Source organism: Sus scrofa, chromosome 2 (genome assembly GCF_000003025.6).
Source record: "Sus scrofa isolate TJ Tabasco breed Duroc chromosome 2, Sscrofa11.1, whole genome shotgun sequence".
Lineage (NCBI taxonomy): Eukaryota > Metazoa > Chordata > Mammalia > Artiodactyla > Suidae > Sus > Sus scrofa.
The window spans coordinates 18,492,033-18,504,291 of record NC_010444.4 but is presented as its reverse complement, the minus strand read 5'-3'; the positions used below and the strand labels follow the sequence as shown (position 1 = coordinate 18,504,291).

The following is a 12,259-nucleotide window of genomic DNA, read 5'->3' as shown; positions in this document are numbered from 1 at the left end:
TCCTATAATGAATCCTGTAATATATGAAGATGGCATTGCCTGCACCCATTCTTAATGAGATTAAATTATAATGGAAGTATTTCCATCCTTCACTTCCCTACCCAAAGCCTCTTTTCTTCCAAGTCCCTGAAAGCTTTCTGCCTGCCATTTGGCAATTGCTGCCACCTAATGTCTCAAAATAAAATTGCAGTGAGTTTGCCTTTTCCAAAAGATTCGCCGCATTGTGCGATTTATGGAAATAACTATTTGAGAGCAACAGCTGTTTTTCTCTAACTCTGAAATAATAGCGCTCTGAAGTGATTACTTATTGTGGAGAGATTATGAGTAGCATCTATTCTACCAGTAAAAGATGCAGCTAATAAAGCAGCAAGGAATTTAAGAGTCCTAATTCCCGGTAAAGGACAATTTGCCAGTGTGACCTTGGCGTGCTTGTATTTCCCTTCGTAAAGTCAGGCTCAGTGCTCTGAGAGATCTATTCTGGCTTTCACGCTTTTTTTTTTCCTGGGTGTATTTTTGGTTATAAAAGCATAGCCCTTATACATGATACTGTTTATTTCTTTGGGCTAAACTTCTCAGGGTTGACTGTGTTTTCTTTTGCGGCTGTGTTAAGTAGATGGTCATGTTTTCATTGTGTGAGTACAAAGCTTTGATAGCTTTCCTTCGCTCTATTAGTAGAGACAGATCTAAAGACTTTCGGTTGTAAATACAGCCTTGACCAGTGTATCACTTCCTTGCTCACTTATCTGTGGGCTTCCTTAGTTCAACTTTGGCCTTGTAGCACAAGCTGCAAAGGTCGCAGTTAACTACTGCTTACAAAGTTCCTGGATTTTTTTTTTTAATCCAAATCCGGATTTTTAAAGATTCATAATTCCACGATTTCATTTTCTTTACGATTTTGAAGTTGAGTATGACTATCTCCATGAGGTAGGAAGAGATCTGAAAATAGAAAGTTTTCTAGGTGTAGGATAATGAAGGGAGATAAGAGTTCCCTGTATGGGACACAATTGTCTTTCTTCCTTTTTTTTTTTGTCTTTTGTCTTTTTAGAGCCACACCCACGGCATACCAGGCTAGGGGTCTAATCAGAGCTGTAGCCACCGGCCTACCAGAGCCACAGCAACGTCAGATCCAAGCCGCGTCTGTGACCTACACCACAGCTCAGGGCAACACCGGATCCTTAACCCACTGAGCAAGACCAGAGATCAAACCCGAAACCTAATGGTTCCTAGTTAGATTCATTTCCGCTGCACCACGACGGAAACTCCGAGACACAATTTTCTTAAATCTTGAAGAATATCATAATTTGGTAAAACCTTTCCTTGAGGATTTTGTAATCTCAAACTGCCTTTGGAAAGAATATTTTGTGTACGTGTATTTTAAGAGATTTTTAAGGGTAACAGATGTTTTGGTTGTTACTACTTAGTAACACTATAACGTTCATTCTTTGTAACTGAAGATGGTTAAGGCAAAGTCAGAGAACATAAACCCTCACCTTCCGCTAGTTTCGGCTTAGTTGGTAACAGATCTTTTATAGAAGTGATTCCTAGAACCTCTAGTGCGTGGAGAACCTTTTGAATAAAATAAAAATGGATTCCAACCTGCTATCATTTTTTTTTGAAGTCCCTGTTCAGATGGGCATGAATCCTAATTAAATACCATTTGCTTTGCCCCTGTCCTTTGCTTCCAGCTTTTCAGACGGGTTTCAATGAACTTGTTCAAGCCATCCTGACCGAATTGTGCCAGTAAAATCTTGAGACTCACAGCCTCAAGTGACTGGCTTACTGCTAAATATAGAACTCTTATTGAGTTCCTTTGAACTACTAATTGTGTTCGTCTATTGAAAAAGTTACTATTACTACTATCAGGTTTATCTGGAACAATTCTTTATAAGCTTGAGCAGACAGATCAGAATTTCATTATCTTTTTGCTACTGAAACCTTTCTTTTCTAATACTTTACAGTTTTATTAAATGTTGCTATCAGATTTCTGTTTATTATCCATTGATTTCTGACATCTTTCCCTGAACTGAATACTGAATGTTGACATAAGATGGCTTTAAAATAGTGGTTAAGAAGAGCCTAGTCTCTGAAGTCAAATTTCCTGAGCTGGAATCCCAGCCTTACTTTGCTCGGTGAGCTTGGGCAGGTCGTTTCACTGCTGTGAACTTCAATTTTCTAATATATAAAAGAAAGATAATAATAGGAAATACCTAATAGGGATGTCATTATGATTAAATGTAGATAGGTGATCCAATTCATTAACAGTTACAATAAATTCTGAGATGGGCGTTCCCTGGTGGTCTAGTGATTAGGACTTGGTGCTTTCACTGCTATGGCCCAGGTTCAGGCTTGGTCTGGGAACTGAGATCCCATATCAAACCACTGCACACTGGGGCCAAAAAAAAAAAAACCCTGAAAAACAAAAAACCCTACTGAGGCTCATTCATTAAAAATAAATGAGTAAATAAAATACATTCCAAGATAGTTTATTCTTTTTTGATGCCTACAAATATTCCTTATTCTGGATTTGTCTTTCCAGGGCTAGGGAAAACCATAGGATATCTGGGCATTAATCATGTGACTAATTACATATAAATTATTCATGGCTTCTCGATTGTCTTATAGCCCCAAACTCAGGTTAAATTATTGTGGAGAGAGGATAACAAAGAAGACTTAAGTCATGACCTTGACTTTCAGGGCTTATGGTCTAGTAGGGCCAGATGAATCACTGGAGGTAGTAGGTCCACTCTCTTGGCCTCCAGAGAGAAGCTTTCCCTCACGCCCCAGATGAGGATGGGGACAGGCTTCCCTGGCGTCTGTCCTTGATGGTGAAATAATTGCTTAATCCTTTCTGTTTAGTGCCTTTCTCTTCCCACTGGTTAGTTTGCTCCATGATGCCAGAAACTGCCTTTTTTCTTTCTGGTTTTCTTTTTTTTTTTTTCTGATGTGTCTTGCACATGAGTGTATGGCAAATTCTTGTTGACTGGTCAAATGAGCTCATCTTAAAGATGAGGAAACAGAGATGCGAATCCTGTGTGCCTTAATCCCAAGTCATGTTTTCTGAAACAGTTATAAGCAGAACTCAAGTTTCCGGTCTCCCACACTGTAGCACTACCTGCTTTTTCTACTACACTGTGAAAATTAAAGATCTAGGGTTAAGCGATGTCTACCAATTGTATTGCAGAGGCAGAATACACACGTGGGGCTGTAGAAATTGAGAGGCAAATAAAAAGTTCTATTGCCTGGGGTTGGGTAGTAGGTAGAGGAAGGCTTAAGGAAGGAAGAAACTTCTGAACTGTCCATGAATTCCTGGTAGATTTTGGATAGAAAGTTCACTCAAGACATAAACAGCATTTTATGTAATTGTTTCATTTTAGTCTTCCTATCTTTAATCTCTGTATTTCAATAAATCTATAAAATGTGCATGCTAGCCAGCTCATGATCTTGTTTTATTTCAGTGAACAATGTGGGAATGTCATACGAATATCCAGAATACTTTTTGGACGTTCCTGACTTGGACAATGTAAGTCTTTCCTTGTAAATTATGGTGACAAAAAGGATGCATACAGGAGTTCCCTGGTGGCTCAGCTGGCTAAGGATCTGGCATTGTCATTGCTGTGGTGTGGGTTTGATCCCTGGCCTGGGAACTTCTCCACGCTACAGACATAGCCAAAAAAAACCCAAAAAACAAAAAAAATTACAGGAGCTCCCATTGTGGTACAGTGGAAACGAATCCGACTAGTATCCATGAGGATGTGGGTTCGATCCCTGGCTTTGCTCAGCGGGTTGGGTATCTGGCGTTGCTGGCAGCTGTGGTGTAGGTCGCAGATGTGGCTCAGATCTGGCGTTGCTGTGGCTATGGCATAGGCTGGCAGCTGTAGCTCTGAGTCGACCCCTAGCCTGGGAACTCCCATATGCCGTGAGTGTGGCCCTAAAAAGAAAAAATGAAAAATTAAAAAAATAAAGAATACATGCAGGTATGGGCGAGGCAAAATGGTGTAGTGTGCAGTGTTCAGATTGTGGGCACTAGAGTCCATCCGCTAACTGCCCAGATTCACACCCTGATCCTTCTGCTTGGATTTGGTACGTTAGCATGACTTGTTGCATTTGGTGGAAAGGCACTATATAACACAGAGTAAAATAAAGTCTGCCTCTTTACCCCAACTCCTGTCCTCTTCCAAGGTCTCTACTTTATCTGGGGAAACTTTCAATGCATCTCTGGATCCCTTATATGTGTATATCTAATGCAGTTACTTCCACGATCAAATCTATATAAAATTATGAATCCTTCTGTTGCAGACCATCAAGAAACTGATAACTGTCAATGCTCTTTCTGTTTGTAAGGTAAGCAGCTTCTTTATAAATAATGTCATCTTTTGGGGGTTCTTTCTGTTTAAAAACACTGAACTAATCGGTGTATTCACTTCAGTCAGCTCTTGTTTCGATAGAAGTATGTATTTCAGAGGAATGCAGCTATTTCCTTATGTCTTCAGGAAGTAGAAAGCATTAAATACCAGACAGGTGTCTGTACAATTTTACTTTTTAACAACTGAACATTTATTAAATGCCTCCTATACGCACACCCTGGGACTTTACACACTCACTCGGGCTGACGGTTGCTTTTTCACAAAGCCCTCCTCTGCATGTAATTCATCCCTGATAAACTGTTTCCATTCCATATCCTCTGTGGTCCATGTGCGTTGATGAGCTAAATGTGGTGGGAAAGCTTTATGTGGGGAGTGTGGTACCAAAGAGTAATGAGGATGATTTTTATGAGCCCGCACATAAAAACTACTCTTGTTTCCAGTTGTTACGCGTGCATTCTAGCCCTGTCACTGGTATATGCCGACAAAGGGATACCACGGCTAATATGTGCTAAAAGGAAGGACAGTTGGCAAGTATGAGCAACTGAGCACCATTTCCCTTCTATTTTAACAGTAACCACAATGAGGTATCATACCTCGATTATACACACCAGACCAGCAGAAAATATTGCCTCAGGCAGAATTTCCATACCTAATGCTGGACGCTTTAAATTTGAACACGCACATTTGGTCACAGACACAGAGAACAGACTTGTTGTTGCCGAGGGGGAGGTGGGAAGAAGTGGGATGGATGGGGAGTTTCGGGTTGGTAGATGCAAATTATTGCATTTAGAGTGGATAGGCGATGACATCCTACTGTATAGCACAGGGAATTATGTCCAATCTCTTGGGATAGAACATAATGGAATACAGTGTGGGAAAAAGAATGTATGTTATTAATTTTCACTTTGTGGCGTAGTATTTATTTAGCTTTTTCTCTATTGTGAGTGTTTAAGGGAAGGTTCTTGTGTTTTCATGTCGCGAGGAATCATAACCCTTACAAAGGTGGATTTCAAGTTCAAGGACCCTAAAATTGTACGCCTTGTTCAATTTTTCCTATATGGCTGTGCTTCTTCCTGGGTAATGTAGATACTGCTTTTAAAGCATGTAGTTAATTCAGTCTCTATATGATTTTAGCAATATGGTTGATTCAGGTAAACCAGCTCTTCCAAAAAGAACTCTCTGTCATTGATGCATCATAACATTTGGCAGCTTGTTACTTAAAGGAACTCCAATGAATCAGACTGTAGTATGACAAATAATTTTATAAAACAAATAATCACTCTCTTTTTCGTTGTTGTTATTTATTTATTTATTTATTTTTGTCTTTGTGCCATTTCTTGGGCCGCTCTCGTGGCATATGGAGGTTCCCAGGCTAGGTAGGGGTCGAATCAGAGCTGTAGTCACCAGCCTACACCAGAGCCACAGCAACGCGGGATCTGAGCCGCGTCTGCGACCCACACCACAGCTCACAGCAACGCTGGATCCTTAACCCACTGAGCAAGGCCAGGGATCGAACCCAAAACCTCATGGTTCCTAGTTGGATTTGTTAACCACTGAGCCAAGACGGGAACTCCTCGTTGTTGTTATTAAGCAATATTTTTTCTCAAGTGTCCATGTAAGTGAGACAAACTACGAACAGGTGGATTTGTGAGTAGATTCAGAGCAAGACCCACATCCAGAAAATTGTTGCTTTTAAAACATGGTTATCTGTATAGTTTTAAAGGTATTTTCTTTGGTATCCTTCTCCAATAATCTGTATGAAGTTTCAAGTTAATTAAATAACTCCATCCTTTACTAATCATGTGATCTTGAGCAAAGTACTTACCCTCTGCTTCAGTGTTTTCCCTATAAATTGAGGATGATCATTCTCTTTACCTCACAGAGATGTTTTAGGAAATAAACACGGTAATGTGTGCAAACCTCTTAGAAGAGGGCCCAGATCAGAAGGAGGGCTCTAAAAAATGTTACTGTTACTTTGTGAAACTCAGAGGTGATAAAGATTCTTAGTAAATTTGTGCAGCTATGACTTTTTTAGCAGGCAAAGGTTTTTGATCACAATTAATATCCCTTCTAGTCTCTAATTTGCTTGTTTTGTGGTTTTGCCTTTTGAAATGACACATGTGTATGGTTGTTGTGATAATCTTGTCCAATTCATCTGGGCACATTCTTAAAAATAAGGAGTGTGAAAAAATAAGGAGTGTTGTATGGTGTACATGTGTTTCATAATATATTGTGAGGAGTTAATGAGAAATATGTTCAAGTATTTAAATTGCCTTTTTTAGAATTGTTCATGCGTGCTCCCAACTAGTGTCCTGATAATTTTAATTCCTCTGTCAGGTAAACTGTGTAAAGCTTTTACTCTAGATGCATCTTTGTTTTCTCCTGTCACCTCCTGCTTGTCAGTACTTTTGTGTTTGTATACCCTTATAGCGTAACACCCAGGTCTCCTCATGTTGGGCCGCATTTGGGGCTGGGAGTCTACAGAATAGTAATGATGAAAGGCCAAGGTCCTGACCTTGATCTGTTGAGAGCTGGTCAACCTGCTATGCTCCACGGTCACCCACGGCACCCTCCCAGACCAGGATGTGCTGGTGGCAAGCGCCTTCTGGTCCTGCTGAAAGATGAGTAGTACAGTGGGTGAAGCAGCGGCAACCCCACAGCACCACGGAGTACCTTTCAGCTTTTATGAAATGACAATGAAATAATAAGGGGGCACCCGTCCTAGTATCTTGACAAGTTATATAGTGCTTCTCCCACCTCTTCATTCTTCCTCTCCTACTTTCTTTTTTTTCCTGTGCACACAGATACCCTCTCCCACGAAATGAGTTAGTAGAGATCAGTGCCAACTTACTCCATCAAACCCTATCCTCTTGTGAGCCCTACAGATGGAAAGTATCACCCGCAGAAGAGCCGGGTATATGCTTAAAGTGTTGGTACGTAAACTTCTCTTTGCGAGTCACATCCCATTCACAAAGTACTAAGGGAGTTTGTGTGCTATTGAAAACGCTTCTTCATTAAACCACATAATCATCCTCTAATTTATCTTTAGTGTGGGTATGCCTTTTTCTTGTCCCTTTGTGACACGCACTTTTAGGGAAAAACAGTACAGAACTCTTGATTTATTTGTCATGGAATTCATAATGTCTGGAGGACAGCCTTTTAGTCTTCGCTGTCCTGAAGGCTGGAGCTATGTCGTTATCATCTTTGTAGCACAGGTGACTGGTGACAGTGCAGGGATAGACACCGTTTGGCTCTGACAGCAGGAGGGGCCTGGTGTGCGGTGACCGATGAGAAGGCCAGGAAAGTAGTTAGGCCATGATGGTGCAGCTCCCTGAGTGCTGTGCTCAAGAGGGCAGAGAGCCTGAAGGCAGAAGTAGGGTGTGACCTGGAGTAGCTCGTAGAAAGGCAGTTCTTGCGGCAGAGCGGCCTGGCGATGTGTGTTTTATGGTAGATGTGTTGATCTTGTTTGTGCTGAGAAGAGGGCATTCACCTTGATGGAATTCTGTGTCTGACGCTCCTGGGTTTAGTGTTCTTTTGTGCTGCTGTGATTTGCCCTAGAGTATATTTTGATGAATTGTGCCTATTGTCCTTCGGTTGACTGTTATGTCACAGACCAAGGCAACATTTTCCATTGCGGTGGCCGTTTGGAGCCCTGGGGTAACTTCAAAGAAGATGAAGGAGTTCCCGTCATGGTGCAGCGGAAACGAATCTGGCTAGGAACCATGAGGTCGAGGGTTCGGTCCCTGGCCTCGCTCAGTGGGTTAAGGATCTGGCATTGCCATGCTCTGTGGTGTAGGTTGCAGACAAGGCTCCGATCTGGCATTGCTGTGGCTGTGGCGCAGGCTGGCAGCAAGAGCTCTGATTACATCCCTAACCTGGGAACTTCCATGTGCCGCTGACACAGCCCTGAAAGGACAAAAGACAAAAAAAAAAAAAAAAAAAAAAAAGATGGAAATTGGTCTGCCTCCAGCATCCTACAAGATTTTATGGTGGCTGGACATCAGGGGACCCAGGGTGTGGATGTCTACAGCCTAAAACCTTAATAAATGTATTGAAAAAGGCTTCTATGGAAAAGAAAATAATCTCTTCTCAATTTCATTATTGGTCCAAGTTTGAACTTCTCACCAAACTACATGATAGGGAGTGACTGACTGAGAAGCGTGCCAGGAAAGACCGGAGAAATCAGCCTGCTCTTGCGAGCTTGGGTTTGTGCCCCTCATTTGCAGACACTGGCTGCACAAGGCCCAGCATCTAGTTGTAAGCCCTGTGCTGCACCATGAGCGTTGAATGACCTAGCTTGTCATTCCTTCAGGTCCAGGATTAGTGCTTGATCTACATGTTCCTGTCCTGTATCAGTAGGTCAGATGATAAAAATCATGTAAGTCCCCCAGTCCGGTAGAGGAATAATAAAAGGGAAGTACCCCAACCGAAGGAATTAAAAGGTCATCACACCAGATGACGTGGCGGTGAGGGGTCCCCAGGATATCAGGGAAGAAATATTAACAAGAATAGTTGTGACTCTCGACCCCTGATGTTTAATCGTCAAGTTCACTTTCGCTTCCCCAGGCCTTTATCCCTCCAGTTCCATCTGATTATTTCAATTTTCACCTTATCCAATAATTTGGGAGTATTCCTATCTTCTCTTTCAGTGACTTGCTCAACTGGACTTTCCCTTTACCAGGTTAGTTGAGATAACCCAAGGGGTACAGAGAAGCCTGCGGCCAATTTTGCTCTCAAAACCTTCAGGGAAAGAAAAGTTCTCCTCCTCCTAGCCAGGGCTTTTTTTTTTTTTTTTTTTTCCTTGTGACTTCAGATGTTCTGTGACTAAAATCTAAGAAGGCTTATTTTTCCTGAAGAACAATGACCTTCAGACCAGACATGGTGGAGTTTACAGGTAATTAAACCTCCAGCTCTGCTACAGTAGTTCCGGGTTTTTGTGCCTGGAGGGGTTTCCGTCTCAGAGTCCTGAGATGGAAATTGTTGCATTGCTCTTGGTTTTTCTTAGAGAAATCACGGGAGGTGGAAAACGTGCCACAACTCCAGAGGCAGGTCAGTACAAGTCCAGTTCCAAATCGGCACTGAGTGCCACTTGTTCAAAGACAAGTTCTGAAACAGGTCTGATCTTCTTTGCATTCAATCAACTGCAGTTTGTTACCGCTTCGAGGTCACTTGTTTTAACATCTGCCAAATTCGGAGTTGGCTGCCTTCTCTACACCTGGCTGTTCTTTGATTCCTTTAATAACAGTCTTGGGACTCAAGACACCCCAGATTCTTTCACTCCTTTTCAGACGAACATGGCCTAAACAATATTATCTGCACTGCCCACAGCTAACCTAAGGGTGAGAAAACCATCCCTTCTGAAGGTACTGGGCCCTGAAGCGCCCAGTAGCAAATACAGAGGACAATAGGGAGTGGCCCTGCCCACACCTGGATCCCTTAGGAAGTTTCCAGACTATCTTTCTGACAAATGGAGGGGATATCCCAACCTTATTTATGACCTTTCTGACAGCAGAGAAGGAGGTTGGTGGAGATGTGACCCAAGGTAAAATTTATTAACAATTTCCCCTGATAGCGAAGTATTGCTGAGTTTTGTTTTGTTTGGGGATAGGAAGGAGGAGATAAGCAGGGGATCAGGATGTAGTTCTTCTTTCATCAGATTATCTGAGCCAAAGTGGAGATTTGAAACCATGTCCTCCTAGGAGTGGTTGAAACAACTAGTGATGTTTAGCATGGAGAAGGGAAGCATGACGTCTCTCACACACACATACACACACACACACACACACCCTAAGCAATGCCAGTCAGTTCTACCTCCTAAGTGTTTTGTAGATCAACTCGCTTCATTTTATTCTCAGTGATTCCTTCCAGGTTCCAAGCCCATAGATGTCTCAGGGGGATGCATCAGAATAGCCCCGCCAGCCTTTTTCATCCAGCTGGTCTTGCTCCAGTCCAGTGTCCGTGCTCCAGCCAGAGTGTTATTTCATTTCAAGTCTTACCATGCGCCTGTTAAATCCCTCTGTGGCTTCTTTCCCTCACATCCAGAATCTTTAGTGTGACCTGCACGGATGACCCTACTGAATGGGCCCCACTTGCCTCTCCCTCCCACTTCGAGTCTCTCTCCCCCTGTGCTCAATCTCCCGAAGCTACTGTCCCCCTGAGCTTTCCCTCTCCTCGGAAAGCTCCTGCATCCCCCACTTTACAAAGTCTACTCACCCTTTAGTTCCCAGCTAAAGGGTTACACAGTTGGTGGGGAGGGGCTGGGAGGCTTCCCGACCAGACTAAGTGTCTCAGCCAAGCAGTTTCATCACACGCTGCGTGTCTTCCTTTCATTTTTAAGTTACTGTCTTGCTACAGGTTCCAAGCCCTGCAAGGGCTGGGACCATGTCCTTTTTGTCCTCTGCCATTTCCTAGCCCCAGTCCTCACCTATGGCAGATATGCAACAAATGCTTTTTGAATGCATAAATGAATTTAAAAAAACCAGAAAATTCTAGTCCTTTAGAAATAAGGATCATGCTTACTGTGTGTGGCCCTGGAGGGCTGGCCTGAGGTCAATTATTGATATTTGCACTGAAGTAAGTTGAAAGAACTTCCTAAACTTTGGACCTGCCAGAAGTAGAATGGGCAGAAGGTGAGTTCTAGGTCAGAGGGTGCAAACCAAGAGTCTGGGATGGATGTGCCCTGCAGCATATTTTGGTTGCAGTTCCAGCAGTGTTTTCAAAATGGGACATTTCACAGCTTCTCTTGGGAAAAATCTGAAAACAGGGTAACATAGGCCTGAACTCCTGCACAGCAACAAGTGATTCAAGCTGAGTAACAGCTGAGCATGCTCAATAGCTAGGCCTGCACACTCTAGGTTACCACAGTCCCCACTGGCCCCTATTGTCTGACTTATGACACTCATTTATATTAATGTCACCTACCTGGTGGCCCTTTTAGGCATTTGAGTTCATGTTCCCCGTTCAGTGACTCCAAGTATTCAGTCAACTCAAACTGAATAAATGCTTTCTTGGTGGAGCGGAAGGATTAGAATGGCTTTGACTAAATCAATCAAATCCCTTGGAGTATGAGGCCTCTGCAGGCTTTTGAGAAGCCAGTTTCTTTCCTTATAATACCACTATGTATTCATTCTATGCCACTTGGCCATAATGCTCTACTCTGCCTATGAAGTAGATAATAAATGTATGGATGGATGGACAGATGGATGAAAAGGCACAGGAGAAGCATTTGTTTCCTTTTTGGTTTTTTTTTTTAACATGGATTTGCCTCTGGCATGTGACATAGTACCAGCAGGGGGAGCCCTCTGTTAATCTGGAAATCCATCAGAAGAATCTGTTCAGCAGTCTAGTTGTATTTAATTTAGGGATTATGCTAAGAATTTATCCCCCACTCTGCCCGAAGCATTCAGATTAACAACATTAGGGGAGTTCCTGTCACGGCTCAGCAGAAATGAATCTGACTAGCTTCCACGAGGATGCAGTTTTGATCCCTGGCCTCGCTCAGTGGGTTAAGGATCCGGCATTGCCATGAGCTGTGTGGTGTAGGTTACAGAGGTGGTTCAGATCTGGCGTTGCTGTGGCTGTGGTGTAGGCCAGCCGCTTAGAGCCCTAGCCTGGGAACCTCCATATGCCACAGGTATGGCCCTAAAAAAAAAGAAAACAATATTAGGAAATTGATAAATTGTAGGCAGAAGAGTATGACCCTCCCTTCTGCCCCTCCCAGGGCTTTTCAGGATCAAGACATTCCAGGTTAATATCTAGAGCCTTTTAATTCCTTTGAAAGCAGCTATTATTAAGCTCTTAAAAATTTCCCAATGTGGGGGCACATTTTAGCCCTTAGGGTCTCGCGGTAATAGGCTGTTTCAGGCACAGCTATAAAATGATGGGTTTGCCAAACT

The 12,259-nt window shown here is 42.7% G+C and overlaps 1 protein-coding gene across 2 annotated transcripts in view; it reads left to right on the top strand.

Moving 5' to 3' along the window:
• The window catches only part of HSD17B12 (hydroxysteroid 17-beta dehydrogenase 12), a 150,275-nt gene that overhangs the window by 107,470 nt on the left and 30,546 nt on the right, over positions 1-12,259 (top strand). For both annotated transcript variants that reach the window (XM_021083164.1, XM_021083165.1), the window contains 2 exons: positions 3,456-3,520; positions 4,297-4,341. In XM_021083164.1, the coding sequence (XP_020938823.1) occupies positions 3,456-3,520; positions 4,297-4,341 (110 nt within the window). The remainder of the gene's footprint in view (positions 1-3,455; positions 3,521-4,296; positions 4,342-12,259) is intronic.